We start from the raw sequence: 22,415 nt of genomic DNA, 5'->3' as shown, positions 1-22,415 counted from the left end.
CGGATGTAACGGGAAAAATCACCCGGAACTGACAATCTCGTTATAATGGGATTCCCCTGTACCATCAATGTTTGGAATGATTATTCCACAGTACTGTACCTAGATCTATATCTCATTGAACTGTGACCAACCCGAACGCGAAGTGTTCAGTATAACTGTGTTGTACAATACAAGGAGCGCCCCGGGGTTATATCTCGTTTTGTGTTTCTATCTACTGCCAGTATCAATATTAATGAATATAGAAATTGGGTTCTATCTTTGACTGTATTCCTCACCATGTTTTTTCACCCGCTAATTGTTTTGATATGAATGGTCACACTGATAAGCAGGTGGCATGCTATGGAAATTGCAATCTATGATGGTTGCATTTATCATCTCTCCCTTACTGTTTGAAACATGTTTCAATACCCACTATCAAAAATGTTTGCAAAGGTCTTATAGATCCCATTTGGGGGTTCGAGTTGTTGCTTTTCATCTCTACTCTAGATTTGTAATGCGAATCAAGAGGAAGGCCTTGTCACTACACAGCTCCCTTGCGCTGTTTGATGCGAGGAGCATGCTGCACACTGGCATGAGTAGGTCAGACTCGGAGCTGTAAACATGTTTCAAAATGACTTTGTGCTTGTCGTCTCCACAGGCCGCATTTCTGGCTGTAACCTCTCCCAAAATATCTCAGCTCTTTGCTGTAGAGCTCAACTCCATTGGGCCGAATGCATAAAACAAGTAAGCAGTTGCTTCAAGCAAAAGCACAAGCTCGTGTAGCAAAAGGTCTTGCTTGTCCCGCACAAGCAATTGCTTGCGTTTTCAACAAAAGGGACGTCACGCCTGTGCAAACACAAGAACAAAGTCGAGTGTGACAGTATGTCTTTGAAAGGGTGTGTGTATGCGAAAACATTTCCTGACATAGCAGAAGAGCTATGAAATGACACTCATAAATGCACACAGGCACATCTATACACACACACGTACCGGCTGATTCCCATCACTGCTTTATAGTAGCCCAGATCTGCCAGATCGCACGTGGAGAGAGGTCTCCTTGTGCTCGCTAGCAAAAGCTTCTGCTCGCCTGCAATTGCTTGTTTTTATGCATACGGATTCGAGTAAAAGGCTAGCACGAGCAATTGCTAGCGTTTATGCATCCGGCCCATTGCCTATAGGAAGATATTAAAAACTGGTTGAAGTCTGAGATCTAAAACTGCAAGGATTTAATAAAAATATTTGCTCATAAAAAGTATATATAAATATAAATATTATATAATATATATTGTTTAGATTTTATGACTGTGTCAATTTACATTGCATTTGTCTTTTCCTTCTTTGCTGTTTGCTGTAATTTTTATTTATTTATCTATTTTTTTTTTAAAGGAACAGTCCAGTGGTAAATAAAAACCAGGTTTGATACTGGTGTATTGCAACTGCACGATTAACCCAAGAGACTCTTTAGTTGAGCCTGTCTGCCCCAGCTCCAAGTGCGAGATGGTGCTCAAGAAGCGTAAGCAGAGTACCACCCGGCTGGGGGATGACATCCCCATTGCCGACTACGGCGCTGACGAGAACATCACCGACAATGCCAAGATCCAGTGGGTGAATCAGCCGTGGGTGCGCAGCGTGCTGCGAGGCGCGGCCATGGTGAGCTTCATATGTCTCTGCTTCAACACGCCCAAGACCTTTGAAGAAATTCCCTCCATGGAGTTCATGACACTGGTGGTGGACTGCATGGTCACGCTGCTCTTCTTCGCCGAGATGATCGCCAAGATGTCCACTCGGGGTGTCCTCTTTGTGAGTAGCCTCCATAATATTGATTATACATCTTTTTTTTTTTAAAGAAAACATATCGGATTACTGTACTGTTTCAGCATAAACAAATGGTACACAAGGGAATATTGAGAACAAGACCCATTTGCAATTCATGCAGAATTTTTTACACCAATGTACAGTATAACATACAATGATTGCAGTTACCATGGCAACATCTCGGTGACACTCAGTAAGCTGACGGATGCAATATCTGTTTAACAAGTCAAATTGAAGATCTCTTTATGAAGCATTACCCATGACCAACAAAGCCGTAACTATTGGTAAATGCTTATTATAATTTTTATGCCTCCGCCACAAAGTGTCACGGGAGGCATTATGTTTTCGGGTTGTGTGTCCGTCTGTCCTTCCGTCCATCCTTCCGTCCGTCCTTCCGTCTGTAATCAATTTTGTGGACAGCGTTACTAAAAAACCTTTGGAGGTATCCTAATGAAACTTGGCATGTATGATATGTATTTAAGTGGATGAAGTTGTGCCTGTCAACTTTTGGGTGCACATGCTCAAGGTTTTTGGGCATGAGGTCAAAGGTCAAAGATCAAGTGAAAATGTTTAAATTTCACTTTTTTCTTCATATCTCGCAAATGGTTCAAGGTATCTTCATGGAACTTAATACATATGCATGTACTGACTGGCAGTGATTATCTAGGGAATTTAGGGGTCATAGATCAAAGGTCAGGGGTCAAAGGTCAAGGTCAACTCCTCAAAATTTCACTTTTTCCCTTATATTTATGCAATGCCTTGCAGGATTTTTCTTGAAACTTAATGTATGCATGTAAGACCAAACAGAGATTCTCTGGGCAGTTTCTTGCCTGAAGGTCAAAGGTCAAGTTAAAGTGCTAAACTTCAGTTCTTCCTCCATATTTCGAAAGTGACTCAAGGTATCATCACGAAACTTAGTACATATTTATGCATGTTCTACCTGATAGTGATTCTCATGGGAATTTTAGCGTTATAGGGTCAAAGATTAAAGGTCAAAGGGCAGGTTAAAATGCTACTGTTATACTATTTAATACTGAAATTACACTTTTTCTCCATACCTTGAAAATGAATCTGTGCATAAACTTAAAAAAGGGTCAAAAGTAAAGTAAAAATCCTCAAATCCCCAAATACCTGCACTCATAGACAATTTAGTCATTCATCCCATTAAACCTAGTTCAAGGAAAGTGAACATTCAACACATTTTGTGACAAACCTGTCATTTTAATATTTTGCCATTTACAGTATGTGAAACTGGCATCACACATTGTCAAGACATTGTATAGACCTATTAGGAGAACCGTGCATTATGGCAGAGGCATACCAGTCGCCATCGCGACATTTCTAGTTCATATTCTAAAGCAAAGGTGCGTACAAATATTCCTATAAAGTAGTATGCAGAGAAATAAATACTAGCCAGCACAAATGCTCCTCTCATGGAATGACATATTTGTTTTCAGGGAGAGAATGCATATCTTCGAGACAACTGGGGCCGATTTGATGCTTCCATGGTTTTATTCCTCTGGATCTCTGTTCTGCTGCAGGTGAGATATGATCAAGTTTCTTTAGTGCGTGCATGTCTGTGTGTTTCAGTGGTTATTTTAAAGGACAAGTCCACCTTCATAGACATGTGGATTGAGTGAATGCAGCAATATTAATGGAACACATCAGCAAGAGTTTGAGGAAAATCAGACAATCTGTTTAAATATTATGAATTTTTGAAGTTTCTACTTATAGTCACTGCTGGATGAGAAGACTACTACAGTGTAAGATGTCACGTGCGTACAACGATATAAGGAAAATACAAAGAGAATTTCACACAATTGTACATTTTGAAAAAAAGTGCGCATTTCCTTGACTCGTCACTGACGTATGTTAAGGGAAATATTCCCCCTTGCCTTCTGAAAGAGGGAAGTCAAGTGTTTTATTATGCAAGAAAAGTGAAAATATCTTGAATTTTCTTTATATTTTCTTTTTATCGTTGCATACACATGTGACATCAAAGCTGTAGTAGTCTTCTCATCCACGTGTATTTGAAGGTGGACTTGTCCTTTAATGTCATTTTACACATTGTGTAAGTATATGTCCACCAGTAACATTTCCCATCCATCACTATGTTTATTCATGTGATAATTACTTCCACTTGCGAAACTCCTTGGATGTAACTAGCCTTTTAGAGCATGTACACCCTTCTGTTTGATACAGTCATTGAATGCATGGTCATAACCTTGTGTCAGTACATGGCTACTACATAGCATGATGGGCTGTGTTGTTTGCCAACACTTATGCAGGGAATGTCTGAGCTAGCTGGTACGTTGGTGCAGTTGATTCTTCCCTCTTTTTCAATGACAAATTCTAGTGGGAAATTTCTTTACAACATATTTGTCCAAGTGGCTAGTGGTACTTGTAGAAATCTTATCACAAGGTAATCCGTACAGAAACATTATGAATCTTAAACTTCTTACTGCAGTGATTACAGGAGAATGTCTTCTGATATTTTTATGAACTTGTTGTATGAATGGTTAGAGCTAGAAATTACAGTCAACCTGGCATAATTTGAATCCAAAGGGCATATTTACACGTCTTTTCGTCGGAGGTAGAATTTTCTTTGATTTGGCCAATATTTTGACTTTAAATGCGAGGTCATACATGATGTATTAGGCGAGGTTGGCTGTATTTTGTTTTTATGTCGTGAGGTCAAATGTCATGGGGTGATGGCTAATGTTTTTCATTTTGAAGAATATTCTAGAATCACATGGACTGAAGTTAAACATTGTTGAATTGAAGGTAAGGGAAAATTAGAGTGAGATTGGTTATTTTTCCCCCCCTCTGGATGGAATAAGGTTGAGTGTCACAAACACTGACAAATGAAATGTGGAAATTGAAAGTATTTACACCCTTTCTCATAACTCTTGATTGAGAAGCATTTCAATATGAAGTGCTTCTGTAAATTTAGCGTTGGATTTTCATATCTCCTGCTCTATGCGATACAGATATGCCAGATTACGGAGTGGGTGAATCCCTACACACCATACACCATCCTGCGAGCTCCTAGACCGTTCATCATGATCAGAACCTTTAGGGTGTACCTAAAGTTCAAGCTACCCAAGGCCAGGGTGAAACAGATCTTCAAGTAAGTGGTGATACAATAACAATATGTTTGTATGCAATTTTGTATGAGTAGATGTCTTTAATCTGCGACCAGCCATCGATTCATGTGAATGTAGAAACATGTAAAGATACATATTGTAGTTCAAATGTAAGATGTGTATACTCACGCCCATGGATAATTGAAGTTAATAGTCACTTCAAGTATACTCCTTGTCTAGTATCATTCATGTTTTTGCAGTAATTGTGTAGCCAGGTATCTCTTGGGCGCACTGGAATTTATCAACCTGAATAATGTGTTATTTAGTGAAACCTCATGCAGTTTGCTTGCTAAAAGTATTGTTTATTCCTTTGATCAATGAATGGGATGTTGTGCCATTGTAAACACAGAAGACAAATGTTTGCAGATCCCATATAGTTTACCAAAAATGTTCAAACAGAGGGGGTAACCTGTATGTCTTTTTTGCCACACGATGTAAACCATATACTTCATGGCTGTTTTCTCCAAGAACTACGTATCTGGTATGATTTATTTATTGGCTTATGCTCACTTATTGCCATGAATATGTAGTCTAATAGTATGAAATCTTCATACCCATTATAATTTATATTAATTAGTGAGTTACAATAGCAAGGTAATGCCTGGAGAGCTTTTTTAAAAGGGATGGTATAGTTTTGGTTGAGATAGGGATTTAGTCTTTAACTTTATGCAAGAAAATTAGACATAACTTAAATGAAATATCAAGGACATACAATTCTAAGAGGAATGCAAAGTTTATTTGATGAAAATCAGTTTTGAAAAGGCCAAAATATCCATAAGTAAAGCAAAACAAAATGGTCCCAATAAAAGATGGGTCCCACCTTCTATTGGGACCCCCATGTTTTTGGATATCTCGGCCATTTCAAAATTGATTTTCATCAAGTAAACTTTGAATTCCTCTTAGAATTGTACGTCCTTCATATTTCATTTAAGTGGTTTCAAATTATCTCACAAAAACTTCAAATCTGAATCCCCATCTCAACCAAAACTATACCATCCCTTTATTGACTACTGTAAAACGAGGAATGTTGCGTCCATTTTAATTTCGCGAGCAGCAACATTCGTAAAATTAAAATGCACGCAAAAGTTCTTGCCTACACAATATGCATTGGATGCCAGTGGCAAGTCGCGAAAATTTCATGCTGCAAGAAAGGCCGTCAGCTCCAATTTGTGAAATTTTTATGCCGCGAATATATCATGTTTTACAGCGTCTTGTTTTTGTATGTGTCTGTTTGTGTGTTTTCAGGCGTTCAGGTCAACAGGTGTGGAGTGTCACTATCTTCCTGGTCTTCTTCCTGGTCCTCTATGGCATGCTGGGAGTCCAGATGTTTGGCAAACTGTCTACTCACTGCATCGAGACTGAAACCGAGCCCTCTTCCTCAAAGTGAGCATGCTTTAACCCTAAAAAGGCCGGGGGGGTTGAATCAACCCCCCCTGACATTTTTCGCGACTATTTCGCCGCGTGAAATTTTTTGACTGCGCCGTTCGCTGACTTTTTACTTTCAAGTCTCACGCATCTTTTGATACCATTTTCGCAAAAATCGCGCATACCGTTACGACGCTGCACGACCTTTTATACACGCCTGTCCGACCGAAAATGGCTCAAAAACGTGATTTTGTATGTAAAGTCTATGCAAGTGGAGTTCTCACCTTATTGTCCCCGCCGAACGAGTTCGAGCAGGGGACTATGAAACGGGCTCCGTATGTGTGTGTGTGTCCGTGTGTATGTCTGTGTGTATGTGTGTGTGTGCGTCCATGTGTGATCAAAATGTTCAATTTGCTACTTCTCTGTCATTTAAGAGCCAATTTTGATTCTGTTTGCTTTATATGATAGCACTACATGGGAGTTTTGAAACTTCTACACAGAATTTCAGTTGTGACCTTTGACCTATATTGTACATTTTACTACAAAATGCTACTCCTTCGCCATTTCTAACCCGATTTCGATTCTGTTTGCTTTATGTGATGGCACTAGGTGAGGGCTTCAAAACCTCTACACAGAATTTTGACCTTTGACTTCTTTGACCTTTGACCTTGATTTTTGACCTGTATTGTACATTTTGCTACAAAATGCTACTCCTTCGCCATTTCTATCCCGATTTCGATTCCGTTTGCTTTATGTGATGGCACTAGGTGAGGGCTTCAAAACTTCTACACAGAATTTTGACCTTTGACTTCTTTGACCTTTGACCTTGATTTTTGACCTATATTGTACATTTTGCTACAAAATGCTACAAAATGCATAATTATGCTTGGAAAAGGGTCTGTCATAAATTTTGCAAAAATAAATGATAAAACAAAAGGTGGAAAAACGAAGAAATACATAAGAAATTCATAAAACAATAAAATGCATAAGTAGTTTGATACCAGATTCTTTTTTCTAATACATAGTTAGGAATGCTTCAAATTATGTTATCACCAAAAATTAGGATTCTAGGAGCTTTACTTTCTGAGTAAGAGCAAAATGTATGATTTTATGCATATATTAGCATAATTAATGAATATAATGAAAATTTCCATTTCTTTTTGTATTATGTGGTAGATTATGCCACAGGTAATGTATGTGCCAATTTTCATGGTCGATCGACGGCCGAGATCTCATGGGGGGTTGAATCAACCCCCCCTCAGCCACAGAACACCCCAAAAAGCCCTGCCTGGTTAGGGTTAAAGGGATCGTATAGTTTTGATTGAGATTTATCTTCAGGTTTATAAAATTTTTTGGTGAGATAATGAGAAACCTCTTATGAAATATGAGAGAGCATGTAATTCCAAGAAGGATTCAACATTTATTTGATGAAATTTGGTTTTCAAATGGCTGAGATATCCAAAAAAGTGATCCTAATACAATCGACGGGCCACAGCTTTTATTAGGATCTCTTTGTTTTACATAGTGTACCTTGTTTTTGGATATCTCTGTCATTTCAAAACCAATTTTCATCAAACAAACTTTTGATTCCCCTTAGAATTGCATGTTCTTAAACATTTCGTAGAATGGTTTCTAAATATCTTGCAAAATGTTAAAAGCTGAATCCTCACCTCAAGCAGTACTGTACAATCCCTTTCACACACTATTAAGAGAAAATACAAAATGTGGCTCCTGAGATGTTTTATGTGATTTCAGTGCAAAAACACATGGATGCTTGGAGGCAATATGATTTCGGTGTACCCTTGTCCATACATTGCATTTCAGATGGAATAAAAACTTTTCCAAGGGAGTTGCTTGTTGCTTGTTGCTTGTTTGTGTGTTCTTAATTCTGCGGAATCAAGACATGAACAACTGGAACATATATGACAAGCAAAAATGTTCACATGCTTTTATTTTTATGCTGGTTTCTGGTTGCATGAAATGCATAAAAAATTTCCAGACAGCAAAAATGTACACTTTTACAGTATGAATTAAGCCATTTGCTTCTTCTTTTTTTTCAAACTGTCTCTTTCGTTCACAGATTTTTTGATGTCAATCGATTGGCGATTCCTGATACCCACTGTAACCCAGACATGGACAGTGCAGCCCAGTGTCCGGGGAACATGTCGTGCAAAGCGGTCAGTCTCAATCACTCCATCTCTGGCTACAACAACTTTCAGCACATAGGTATGAAAGCAAGCTGTGAACTCCAGAGAATGTGTGCTTTTTTAGTAATCAGTGTACAGAGAAATGAGACACTGCTTGAGAATTTCTGTGTTCAGAGCTCGCCCTCTGACCAAGCACCCAAGTAAACTGTTGCGATTTCTTGCGATCTGCTGTGTATTGTGCCGCATCCGTTCTTGGTTGTGCCACAACATGTAAACATTGAGCATTTTTGTAATAATAATACACAGGTGAGAGTGCGTTAGTGGAGATGTAGCGTACTCGAGGGTATTTACAATTGTGAAATATGCACGAGGCGAAGCCGAGTGCATGTTGCACTACATTGTAAATACTCAAGAGTGAGCTGCATCTCCACTAACGTCACAAACTCAAACCTGTGTATTATTTGATTTATAAAATGGGTAAAAAACTAACAGCATTTTTCATGTACCTTTGTGGGTCAATACCAGTCAGCTACATGTAGCACTGGCTCAAAAGTCAAGATGTCCGAAGATGTTCGTCCCAAACATTTACGCACGTCGCACTCGGAAATCCCGCACATATAAGTACTGTATGTATAAGCCTATACGTACGCCACATGTTATGCACAAGAAAGGCCGGCTGGTAGCCCGAACTACAAGTTGTTTACAGGATTGACAGCGCGTATAGTAGTGCGCGACACACTTGTAACAACTGATTGAGTGTGCACTGCTAGTGTAAACATTGTGACGTCAGTGACTCAGAGACTCCAACTCTCCCGTTTTCGACGGGAGATCTCCCGCCGAAAGCTCATTTTTGCACAATCTCCCGTTCTCCCGTTTGAGATTTGATTTCTCCCGCCCTGGCTCTGTGTCTCCCGGTGGAAAGGATTTCTTACTTATTTCTATCGTATGTTGAAAAAATAAGCCTTAGATAGCACCAGAGAACATCTAGAATCCTAGGAACTTCGCGCTTCGCACACGTCAACTTGAAGTCTCCCGTTTGCTAGGAGTTTCGGGCGGGAGAATCTCCAGATCAGAAGGTGCTTGGGGTTGGAGTCTCTGGTGACTTTACGCTTTTTTGCACGGCGCCTTGCAATAGTAAGAAATTATGCACGCACACGTGACTCATTTCAGCGCTTCCAATTGGCTACATTCTTGAACCCATTTTATAATTGATAATAGATAAACATATAAAGTGCAGTTTGTCATGGTAGCTAGGGACTCAATTCGGCTATGTCAGGTACAGTGGGAAGGAGGGATAACCCAACCACAACAAGAGTTTTCATTACCCTCTTTTTGAAAGTTTGTGAGTTTGTCAATTCTGGTGTCTTCTTTCAACAGGAGTAAGCATCTTTACTGTGTATGAGAGTGCCTCCTTGGAAGGCTGGGTCTTCATCATGTATAAAGTGACGGACAGTTTCCCTTCCTGGCGGGGCTACTTCTTTTTCATCACCATGATCTTCTTCCTGGCATGGCTGGTCAAGGTGAGGTTGTCCCTTGAGCCAAGATTCCAAAGTCATAGTGTGTACCCTTACCAGGCATCTAGAATTTACTGAGCAGAGTACCACTAAATTCAATGATTATGATGGCTGTAGAATTAAATAGACTCATCAGTGTTTATTGATTGATTGATTGATTGATTGATTGATTGACTGATTGATTGATTGATTGATTGATTTATTGATTGATTGATTGATTGATTGATTTATTCATTCATTCGTTCGTTCGTTCATTTATTTATTTATTTATTTATTTATTTATTTGTTTATTTATTTATTTATTTATTTATTTATTTATTTATTTATTTATTTATTTATTTGTTTATTTATTTATTTATTTATTTATTTATTTATTTATTTATTTATTTATTTATTTATTTATTTATTTATTCATTCATTCATTCATTCATTCATTCATTCATTCATTCATTCATTCATTCATTCATTCATTCATTCATTCATTCATTCATTCATTCATTCATTCATTCATTCATTCATTCATTCATTCATTCATTCATTCATTCATTCATTCATTCATTTATTTATTTATTTATTCATTTATTTATGTATTCATTCATTCATTCATTCATTCATTCATTCATTCATTCATTCATTCATTGTCTGGATAATACATCTTGTCAAATGATGCAAGCGTTTGGCTGCACTACTGTTTAATAGATTCCAATCCAAGGAACCATTGGCAGTGTCCTCATGATGTCCTCCAGAGTACAGTGGTCAAATATAAACCACAAATCATGTCACAGTTTTGATTCACTTGGAAATTTGATAAATGGTGAGCATATCTCAGTGTCGATGAACCATTGTACATTGCAGCCCATATAGTTACCTCAAAAGGGCTGTTAAGAGTTAATACCACAGACAGCTACATGTATGCCCTCTGGGCTCAAACTAGAGTACTGTAAAAATGGAAATTTTCGTGGAGTTGAAATTTTTGCGCATTTCGCGCAACCAGAAACTTGCGCGAAAATAAAAGCACACAAATATTTTTGTTTGCCATACGTTCCTGTGTGTGATGTCTTGATTCTGCGGAATTAGAAACGCACGAAACTCTTCTGACCCGGCCAAGCGCGAAAAATTAGTCGTGCGAAAATATCCAATTTTACAGTAATCAGTACTCCCTCGCGCTTTGTATTTTATTCATTTCTTTGTACAAGTAAGTGATATTGCTCCAGTCGATGTTGCTAAATACAGAAATAAAAGGTCTTGTCTTTTGTCTTTTTGTGTAGTGGTTACAGCATGTATTCATAACCCCTCCTTTTACCCCCCCCCCAAAAAAAAAAAAGGACAAAAACAAACAAACATACTAACTCTAGAGGAACATCTGATTCTGACAAAATGTGTACAATTTTACAAGATGTAAGTCTCCTTTAATATTTGACCAAACTTAAAATCATGTTCGATGACATCTTTTCAGATTCAGGTGCCTTGCTTCATATGGAGTGACATCAGTAAATTCTCCCTTCCCAACCTCCACATTCCCATGACATTGATGCCATTGTGATATTGTCTAACTGAGTGTAGATCAACAACTGTAGAGATTTAAACATCACTGACGTTTTTTGCAGAATGTCTTCATAGCTGTGATCATTGAGACCTTTGCCGAGATCCGGGTACAGTTCCGTCAGATGTGGTCCAGAGGGGGCACTGCGTCGTCCAGCATCGACTCTAAGGTAGGCTATCAATGCCGCTGATTCTTAGGTGGTCGCTGACTTTACTCATTGTCAGAAAAGACAGAAATAACTAAAAGTGCTGCACTCTACTTACTGCCAGACCTAAAAAGTGAAATCAATGTTTATTAATGTCAATATTTGAATATTGATTGTTACTGCCTTTTCCAAAATTGAATTGATTTGCATATTTTCTCATGATCCTCTTCTGTTCATTTCTGTTGCACTTTCTCTATCTACAAACCACATAGGGAATACATCTACGGTGATGTCCACTGTAGAAATGTAGTTTGTCATAATTGTTGTTGTTAGGATGTACTGTAAACTTCTTTGGAAAATTATGTGACACAGCAGAGGCACATTAATCATAGGGACATTTTTAGTTGATTTATTTATATATTATGCTTATAATGTTCGTTGTAACTGTCATTGAAACAAGTAACTGTGATGTGAGATGTGTTTGTATTGTCATGATTGTTGCACAAATGTTAATGAAAATTAAATTTCAGTTTCCCATCATTGTTCATTTAAGATGAATCTGAATCTGAATCTAAATCTGAATAATCATCATTACTATCATTATAGATTAAGTTTATGTGATTAAAGCCCGAAGTGATTGCTGGTAGCTGTCACGGAACTCTCGTCTCTTTCATCTAGGTCCTACAAGATGATGGTACGTACACACCATGGAAACTAACAGTTGTGGATGAGAACAACAGTCGTGGCCCTGCTCCCAAATGCCTCCAGAGCGTCCTGGAGTCGCGTTCATTCCACTTTTTCATCCTGGGATGCGTTGCCTTGGATGCTGTCCTCGCATCCACGTACAACATGTTCTACCGGGACAACGACAGGCTGAGGGAGCGTTACCACCGCTGGCTCTACATAGCACAGGTAAGCGAAGGCAGGAGAAAGATAATAACTGCACTGTATATACCGAATATTTTGCGAGATTTTTATTTTCGGGAATTTTGGAAGTGCAGTGCTATTTGCGAATTTAAAAACATGCGAAAATATTAGCTCTGATCCAGATATGAATGTGTCATGCACGCATACGTTTCTCCATCCAGTTCTGTACTCCACAATTGTGAATTTAACTACCTAGACTGTTTCTACTGAGCATCGAAATATGCAGTGATGAAAAGTAATTCAAGTGAACTTGCAAAATGCGACGAACCAGGAAGTCATGTATCATAGAGTCACACACACACTGCCTTATGATCAACGAAATAATGCACAGAATTTCCCAATAAGAATCTGAGATGTCCAACCCACTACATTTCTTAACCCACTCTGTTTCTACTGAAATTCGTCCACACATCCACCTCGCATCAACCACCTAAAAACATGGATAAAGGATCATCTGGCATGACCTTTTATCAACCACTACTGTAAAAAGTGGTAATTTTTCACGTTCGGCGGGTAAGACCCCGTTTACAGTGCGGGGCCTGGCTTGGCCGCGGCCGAGCCCGGCCTCAATTGCACGGCCGAGCCTCGCAATTTTGTCCATTTACACCGCTGGGCTTGGCCGCGCTTTTAATTTAAACCTTTCAATATTTTGTGGTAGTGGCGCTCCGCTTGTAAACGAACGCAATTTGGTATTGTCTGGTTTTCAGACCCTTTGCCAACTGAATTCTGTGGCGACAAAGTTGCCGTTCGGGCAAAGGCCTTTGCTGAAGGAAGAAATCCTTTGCAGGACAAAACCACCTTAAACTATACTAGTTTTCGACGTTCAGGGGGTTAATGTCCTGAAAAGCGAAAGATACAGGCAGAGGGTTTGGAAACCAGACTAAAATTGGCCGCGCATTTGGCCCAGTTTGCGTTTACACTGAGAAAAGGCTGGACTCGGCCGCGGCCGAGCAGCGGCCGAGACCACCTCCAGAGCGAGGCCAATTTTGGCCTCGCATTTGGCCTTTTGCGCGTTTACACTGAGATGAAGGTGGGCTGGGCCGCGGCCGAGCAGCGGCCGAGCCTCGCAGCGGCCGAGCCTCGCACTGTAAACGGGGTCTAAGATGAGTTGTGCGTGTTTTTAATTCTGCGGAATCAGGCCATGAACTACTAGAACATATAGCAAGCAGAAATATTCACTTGCTTTTATTTTTGTGCTGGTTTCTGGTTGCACGAAATGCATGAAAATTTCCACTCGTACCATACCTGATGGGTTTCTACGAAGGAACAGTTTAAAATGTTGCATGCATCGCCTTGAATTTTTATCGTTCGATAGAAATAGGCTTCAGATCTCTATAAGGGTAAAAAGTGGCAGTTTCTTTACGTGATTTTATATTTGGTCTGTGATGCGAGAAAAGGGCCCTTAGCGCTGTCGCGCACAGATTCCACATATAGCGCGGAAATTTAACAAACCAATACAGTGGACTCTTGTTATAATGAAGTCCTCAGGACCGGCAATTTTCTTTCGTTATATCGAAATAAAAATAAATAGAGTGGATAATGTTGCGGCCTGAATTTTTACTTCGTTGTACCCAGAATTTCGTTATAACCATGTTCGTTATAACAGGACTGCACTGTATACGTAAAAAAAAAAGAAAAAAAGAATATCAGCTAGCTAGCTGTGCACACATGCATAGATGCATCCAAAAATGACAGGATGTGGACAAAACATGCTTTTTTAAATGTCATAATTGGGGCATTTAGGAGTGGAATTTCAGAAAACGGTTTCCATAGATGTAAATGCATCAAAGTTCATTCTTCAGTGTGACGATGAAAACTCATTTTTGGTATTTCATGCCCTAATGGCCCTTTTCTCGCTTCACGGCCCATTTGTATTTTTGTTTGATATTCTCCATCCAGGTTGTCTTTACTTTGCTCTTTGACATCGAGGTGATCTTCAAAGTGTGGTGTCTTGGTATCTGTGGCTACTACAAGCGTTCTCTCCACAAATTTGAGCTTGTCCTTGCGATTGGGAACACTATTCGAATTGTCCACCGAAATGAACTCTATTTAACGCAGCTTGCATATTTCCAGGTGCGTATACGTGCATTCTCTCTTTTTCTTTCTCTCTCTCTCTCTCTTTTTTTTTGTGGGGGGGGGGGGAGGGGGATGGGAGAAGAAGGAGGTGTAAAAATGATCTTTGATACCTAATTGACTACTTGAATTCCAGTGCAGTTGAAAGTTATTCTGAAAAGAAGGAGTAAAATTGTCTTTGCACGACAATGAAAATTTGATCAAAATCGGATGAAAAATAAGGAAGTTATGACATTTTGAAATCCTGTAGCCCTGTAATTTTGAAATTTGGATCCCCCAAAATGGAATTACATCGCTGAAAGCCTTTCATTCTCTGCCGGCCATCACCTTGTCCATCTGCAACCATTGTTTTGGATGAGGGAAATATATTCTCACTAACTGCTGTGCTTTGCCTTGCCCCCTATGATACAGTGCCTATAAAAAAAAAAAAGGTAATCCAACTTTGGAGGTATGCAGGCTGGCCTCCACTTTCATTGACAGATCTCATCCATGCAGTGAGACATGCATTGTTTCTTCACAGTAACGCGCAAAATTTGAAAAAGTGCAATTTGTCATTGTTGGTTTTAAAGTTCATGTGCTCAGTCATGCATGACATTTGTCAACATAATTAGGTACCAACTGAAAGAGGAAGAGTTCCCCTTTCCTCACAATCAACATTGCACTCTCCATAGGTGATAATTATGAAATAGTAGCCCTCCAAAGTTGGATTACCTTTTTTTTTTTTTTTTTTATTCACACTATACAACATACTAGTCTCAGATCACTTGCAATGTCTACTTTCCCTCTCCGTCTCCATCTCGTTCAGGTGATGCGATGCTTTCGACTCATCAAGCTCTCCCCCACGCTGGAGGATTTCAGTAGGAAGGTGAGTGAGCTCTGAAAAAGCGGCATGTGTTCGATGTTGAGAGAGAATGAGAGAGCAGCAATGCTATAGCCAGTTGCAAGCCCTGATGTATGTGTTCATCATCTTGGATCAAGCTAATTTCATTTTTTTTTTTTTAAGACTGTGAAGTGAGGGAGTGTGAATGACTCTACTGATATCTGACATCATAACAGCTCCACACTATCATGGCCATCAAAAAAACCAAAAACCAAACAAAACAAATTCTGTTCTTATGTCAATAATATATCATAAGTGTGAAATACTACTGCTACTCCTTTAACTGCTTCTACCTATACCATGACTACTACTGCCATTACTACTACATTGTACCACCACTACTATTTACTACTACTACTACTACTACTACTACTACTACTACTACTACTACTACTACTATTACTGCTACTTCTACTACTACTACTATTACTACTATTACTACTACTACTACTACTACTACTACCATTAGTTATACTACTACTGCTACTACTACCACTACTACACTACAGTTACCATTACTGCTACTGCTATACTACAACTACTACTACTACTACTACTACTGCAACCATCTAATGGTACTACTACTACTACTACTACTATTACTACTGCAACTACTGCTAATGCTACTACTGTTATGACTACTACTGCCATTACTAATACTACTACTTCTACCAATTTTACTACTACTACAACTACCATTATTACTATATAGTACTACTGCTTCTACCATTACTACTTCTGCTACTACTGTTACTACTACAATCGTTGCTCCTGCTTGTACTTCTATTTATTCTACTACTATTCACAAGCAGTAATAGAACCAAGAAATGGAATTTGTCTGATTGCATGGGGGGGGGGGGGGGAAAGAAAAACTAAAAGAGATTGATTTATTTGTTGACAGAATCAGATCTCTGTCTCTGAAGTTTCAGGTTTCCTGCTTGATAATTATTTATGTTACTTTGTACACCTGTTCCTGTGTGTTCTCATCCATGTTATCATCCTTCTCCATATGATGGTCAGATCTTTGGGCCCTTCATCAAGCTGGGTACCCTCATCCTCTTCACCATGAGCTCCCTCATCCTAGTCTCCGTCATCAGTCTCCAGCTCTTCTGCTTTGTGAAGGACCTCAAGCAGTTTGAGACTTTCCCCAGTGTAAGACCTAGTTTACACTCTGTTGTCAATATCACAAGCGCATACGGAGTTCTAGTCAGAATAGTGTGTGCTCTTTGACTGTACGATAACTTTATTGGGAGAGAAACAAAATGTCACAATTTGTGAAAGGTGGCAGAAGAGTTTGGATTTGTAATTCCATTCAGCAGCTCTGCAGATGTTGAAAGTCCACTGCTTATCCAGGAAATTATCTTCTTTGAAGATGACACTTACTGCTAATCAATTTTTGTTCAATATCTTATTTGATGGCATTTCACGTCAGCAGTAGTTGGTGGAATATTTTGATTAGTGTTTATGCATACATACATATTTTTATTTATTTATTTTTTTGCAATATATCACTCCTGTTCTTTGCTTTTTTGTAATACTGTACAAAGTGTGTGCGAGTCCTTAATTTATATACCAGGGCCCTGTTTTATGAAGAGTTATAATTGATTATATAGTTGATTTCTATGGTAAGTCTATGGCAGCCTGTGTGGTAAGGAAATCTATGACCGATTATATCTTTTGATAACACAGGGCCTAGGATTGTTTATTCTTTAGTAGACAGAAATAAAATCTTTTATAGGGCAGCATTTGCATGGCATGATTTTGCAGTAATTGATGTGGTCTTGTATTATTTTCCATGTAAATTTTCTTTCAGGAAAAGGGCAATTGAACTTGACAGTTACGTCATACACATATTTAGTTTCAGAGATATAGTTCATTTGTAGGCATAGTAAGGAGAAAGGAACTTTGGTAAAGTTTTATAAGTTGTGTGAAGCAAAGCTGACCTGATGCAGGAAATGTTCACATGCAAGAGTAGTAGTGCACTTCTGTACAGGCCTCATATACTCTCAGTTGTCCTGGTTGATATCATTACATACATGGAAGAAAAGAAAGGGCTAATCTCGTAAGTATAAAATCAGTTCTTTAGATTTAAAGATATAAAGGACCAACCCAAAGAGCCACATTTTCTGTACCTTTAAGATAAGAAAAACCAAAGAGTTGCATATGTGCAGATATTTTGACACCTTTTTTGTACTGTTTTTGTTTCAAAGCCTCAGAGATGTTATAGCCCAATGATTACTACAAAAATTGTGATTTTGATTCTGATTTTGCAAGAGGAATTTTGAAAGCTTTATTTCAAACTTCTCAGTGTCACTCTTCTGGTGTGTGTTGTAAAAGATTTCCAAGACCTAGCATATTGTTTGTGAGACTTGCAAAGGTTATAGCGAACAGTTGGCAAAGTACATGGAGTCTTTGTATGATGTGCCAGCAGGTGGGGCACTGAATACATGATCAATTCCCCAATGAATCTTACATGGAAGTCTTGTACCAAATTATATCCCCTCCCACGCCCCACCCCACCCCCTCAGGCGCTAATGTCCATTTTCCAGATTCTGACCCAGGAGGGTTGGACGGAGGTGGTCGATGACTGCCTTCTGGCTTGTGTTCCAGAGCTCTCTTTCCTCGTCGCAATTTATTTTCTAGCCATACACCTGTTCTCGTACTCGGTAAGTGGGACGCAGGGGGACCACGGCTCGGGTTGAAAAAAACCAGAAGGCAACCCACCAGAGTTTGTAGGGTACGGCACGGAATGACGTCGTGGCGAATGGACGGATGTATGTGGTTTGCTGCGATCACTCCCATTTTCATATGTTGGCTTTGACTGTCGAATTCACCCCCTGCTCCTTTAATCTCCTCTTGACTTTCTCTCCTTTGGTCATTCAGTGTGGGAATGTTGATTGACCAATGTTGATTGACCGAGGGAGGAAAAACTGACCAACTCACACCCTCACAATGCTCTTCCTGATCCCTCTAATGAAATAGATTAACATTACAGTTATACAATATACTCTTTATAGAGGGTTGACACCAGTATCTGTTGCAAGTGATTAATTTTTTTTGGGTTTATTTGTTTTTTCCTGTAATGAATGATTTAAGGATAGTCATTCATCTGCAGGAGAATTGCTAATGAGACTGATATTTTGTTTATGTTCTTTTCACTGACTTACTCATAATTCTCAAAAACAAACTTCTTATGGCTTGAACTCAAGATTTGAAGTGAGATTGTTAGGTGATAACATTTTATCATATTAAAATGACAGGTCGTTCTTGAAATCAATACATTCATATTATGGGTGAGATGCCGCCCTCTTCCAGTGATGCCATTATTAGTTCATTTCAATATTCAGATTGTCAGTTTGATTGGTCAGTAACTTTCAGACACACATGAATCTGAGATCCAGAATGCATGACATGTATTCTCCTTCTCTCTCTCATTCATTCATTCATTCATTCATTCATCCGTCCATCCATCCATCCAGCCATCATGCCATGAACTTTTTGAGAGAATGAAAGTCAAATATTTTCACCATGTGTTGCCATAATTCAGCATCCAATACATTGAAGTGCTTTCAGACAAAATACAAGAACACCTCAGTCACTTATAGATTAATACATTCAAGCCTTTTAAAACCAGTGCAAATCTGTTTGTTCACATAAACGAAATGGGGTGAACTGAATCACCCATGGGCAAATTCCGTGTAAGATTTATTGTGCAGTCTTATGTTTATGCCAATGTCCTCACCTCAATTCAGTGAACATAGGAAATTTATCATTGTAAAAACTTTCCCAATCAATGGCAGTTTTCAAGGATATTTTGCAAAACATCAAGCAGGGTAGATTTCCAACCTTGCAGGCAATAACCAAGGGTATTGATACACCTGTCAATCAATAAAAATAAAAGAACACAATGTTAGGGTCTGAGTGAGTACCACATATTATAGTTTCACTTGTTGATGCTGGCTACACCAGTGTCAGGTGTCAAAATACTACTGCAAAATGCAACAGATGACTAACGCCCAAACTGATTATGATGAAGCATTTAACCCTGGTGTAATAGACAGTAGTGCCACACTCACATTGATAATTCTTAAGCTTTGCAGGTATTATCTTTTTTTTTCTGTAGCTGTGATACGCTTCACGCGCAGAAGCAATGGCACCAAACAGAAGGCAACGCCTTTCAAGTCATGTTTGTAATCTACCCGACCCAACTTCACCTCCAACTGATCACAACAGGGAGAAATCTCTGATCTTCTTTCTTCCTCACCCCCACCCTCCCCATTTATTCCTTCAGAATGCCCAAATTTCCTACTTCCAATATGCCTCTCTGACCGAGAATAACCAGAGCATTGTTTGGTTTCTTCTTCTGATCCTTCATGCTTCTTGGTTATGATCAACCGTTGTTGAGTATTTTCCTGTACATGGATTGAACAATTCACTCAACTGTCTCAATGTATGTGTTATCTATAAAGAATTCACCAACATTTACTTTGATTTTTCTCCCCATTTTCTATCCCCTTACTTGCATCTTCTCTTTCAATTTGATTCTCCCATCCGCCTTACCTACCCTACACCTTGTTCCCCCCTCATATATATATATTTTTTTGCTTGCTAATTCTACATCTCTGCGTTTGTCTCTTTTAACCATTGCCATCTCTATCTCTTGCCCTCTGACTTTTCTCATCTCCTTCTGGTGTCCTTTATTTTCATCATTTTCTTGGTGTCATCAATCTGGACATTGCTTCCCCCCCCCCTTTATCCTTAACCTCATCCATCCCCTCCTGTCTCCCCCTCCTCCCATTGCTCTTCCATAACCTCCTTAATCCCTCCCCCCCCCCCCCCCCCATCCCAACCTCCCCCTTTTCTTAATCCTCTCTTGACTTCCTCAGGCCTTTATGTCCATGTTCCAAATCCTGACTCAAAAGGGCTGGGCAATCGTCATGTATGAGTGTATGCTGGCCGCAAATAATGACGGGCTGGCACCAGTGATTGCCATCTACTTCATAACATACCACCTGTTTGCCACCGTGGTAAATATACGACCTGCCTCTCTTTCTCTCACTTTGCTTTTATTTCCATCTCAATCTCTCTCTTTTCGTTTGAAAGTTTATTCTCGAGATCTTTTGTTGAATGCCCTTTCAGTAATTGCATTGTAAAATAGTGTGTCCAGAAACGTTTTATGCTGTAGTTTTCTGGCTCCTGATGACTATCTTTGACTATATGTCTGTGGATGATATAAAAATTAGAAGAAAAAAAGAGAAAGAAGAAAGTTGCTTGTGACTGTACCCCTTCTCCATCTATGGAAATCACAAATTTTGTTTGCCTGTAGAATGTATGATTGTGGTTATGACTTATCTATGCATGCATGCATGCTCTCTGATATTTGCAACAAATGCATGGTGATGTGGTGGTAGTGCACATGTTCTGTCTACTTGCAATGACTTGCATGATTGTATCTGTGTGTGCTTTGTTCGCATAAAGTGAAAATGCATTGGCCTTCTCCTTGGTTTGAACCAGCTTTAGCATATTAAGTAGTCCTATATTCATTGTTCTCGTGGTTTGACAATAAACAACAGAGCAATCAGAGCAATATCCCATTGCCGTACAGTCAGCTCCAGTTGTAAGAAAGTCCTCAGGACCGCCAATTTTCTTTCGTTCAATATCAAAATTTTGTTATAACCGAACAAATGAGTAATAAAAAAAAGATATAGAGCTGATATTGTTGGGGCCTGAAATTTTGCTTTGTTGTAACCGGAATTTCATTATAACTGTGTTTGTTATAACTGGAGTGCACTGTATATGAAATTCAGAATGAAAATCTATCTCAATAAATCCTCAGTTTCCTCATTTATGAAAGCTTCAGACTTCAGAGTACTTTCAAAACTGTCATGTGAATGGAAATGAGGACATTGATTATTCTATTCAATGGCTACCATAGTTTCATTCTGTTGTGTTTGTAGATTTTACAAAATTGAAATTGAAATATCAAGATATCATTCAAAAAAGGGGATCAACTCCATTTAAAAATTGTACACCTATGCAATTTTAACACGTACAATTTTAACACGTAAAAGTTGCATATCTTAGTTTCTCAACTGCCGATACATGTTCATGCTGTTTCAGTTCTCAAGTTTTGGCACATATTCAAGCACATAAAATGGGGGATTTGTGTGCTCGCTTTTGTGCTAGCAGTGCCTCAGAGTGGACAATGTGTTTGTACTCAGCTGGAGTGGATGTCTATAATTTGAATTATTAATATACAGGGAAAGAAGTACATCAATTCTTCCCCTTGAAAAAACTTTCTCTTTTTTTTTGGTCCCTGAGAAAAACAGAGCAGGGTTCAGCCATTCAGCTTCAATGTGCATGTAAAATAACCAGCTTGCATTTTCTGCACCACACCTTGCTTTGTTCTTGTTCTTTTTTTTTGTGTGTGCACACAATCTTCTCAGCAGTGGGACATTATCAGTGTGGATGATATAGTGACCCCTGACCCCTGACCCATGACCTTTACCCATCATAAACATCTAAATCTGTGCCAGAGTTATTTTTATTTCTTCCTAGTCCCAGTACCCAACATTAAATCGTATGTTCATTATTTGTGTTTTATGGGACAATCACATTTCTTTAATGATCTTAACAGTCTTGTATGAGACTACACCATACTTAGCCACAAGAATTTCAATATGTTTCATAGTCACAAAGTAATTACTTTATTTGTGTTCATGGGCTTTTAAAGTAAGACAGCATATTTTAACTGTTGTGTTGATGTATGAAATCATTGTACAGACATCTTTTTTTCCCTTTTTTTTTCCAGAGTCCCTGCTAGTTAAGATGCTGGCATCAGTTGTAAAATAAAATAATTTTCTCATATTTTTTCCAACTTC

At 38.8% G+C, this 22,415-nt stretch overlaps 1 protein-coding gene across 1 annotated transcript in view; it reads left to right on the top strand.

Annotated features, from left to right (window-relative positions):
- Positions 1 to 1,369: 1,369 nt before the first annotated feature.
- LOC139715598 (sodium leak channel NALCN-like) overlaps positions 1,370 to 22,415 on the top strand; it is a 64,616-nt gene continuing 43,570 nt past the window's right edge. Inside the window, exons 1-12 of the mRNA XM_071627159.1 lie at positions 1,370 to 1,779; positions 3,252 to 3,335; positions 4,785 to 4,924; positions 6,186 to 6,323; positions 8,386 to 8,531; positions 9,830 to 9,972; positions 11,574 to 11,682; positions 12,331 to 12,566; positions 14,481 to 14,654; positions 15,460 to 15,519; positions 16,555 to 16,686; positions 20,421 to 20,561. Of these exons, the coding sequence (XP_071483260.1) occupies positions 1,477 to 1,779; positions 3,252 to 3,335; positions 4,785 to 4,924; positions 6,186 to 6,323; positions 8,386 to 8,531; positions 9,830 to 9,972; positions 11,574 to 11,682; positions 12,331 to 12,566; positions 14,481 to 14,654; positions 15,460 to 15,519; positions 16,555 to 16,686; positions 20,421 to 20,561 (1,806 nt within the window). The 5' untranslated portion in view covers positions 1,370 to 1,476. The remainder of the gene's footprint in view (positions 1,780 to 3,251; positions 3,336 to 4,784; positions 4,925 to 6,185; positions 6,324 to 8,385; positions 8,532 to 9,829; positions 9,973 to 11,573; positions 11,683 to 12,330; positions 12,567 to 14,480; positions 14,655 to 15,459; positions 15,520 to 16,554; positions 16,687 to 20,420; positions 20,562 to 22,415) is intronic.

The sequence above is a fragment of the Diadema antillarum genome, unplaced genomic scaffold, assembly GCF_040938485.1.
Source record: "Diadema antillarum isolate AM-2024a unplaced genomic scaffold, OU_Dant_1.0 scf00000052, whole genome shotgun sequence".
NCBI classification, from domain to species: domain Eukaryota; kingdom Metazoa; phylum Echinodermata; class Echinoidea; order Diadematoida; family Diadematidae; genus Diadema; species Diadema antillarum.
This window is presented reverse-complemented; position numbering and strand designations above follow the sequence as displayed.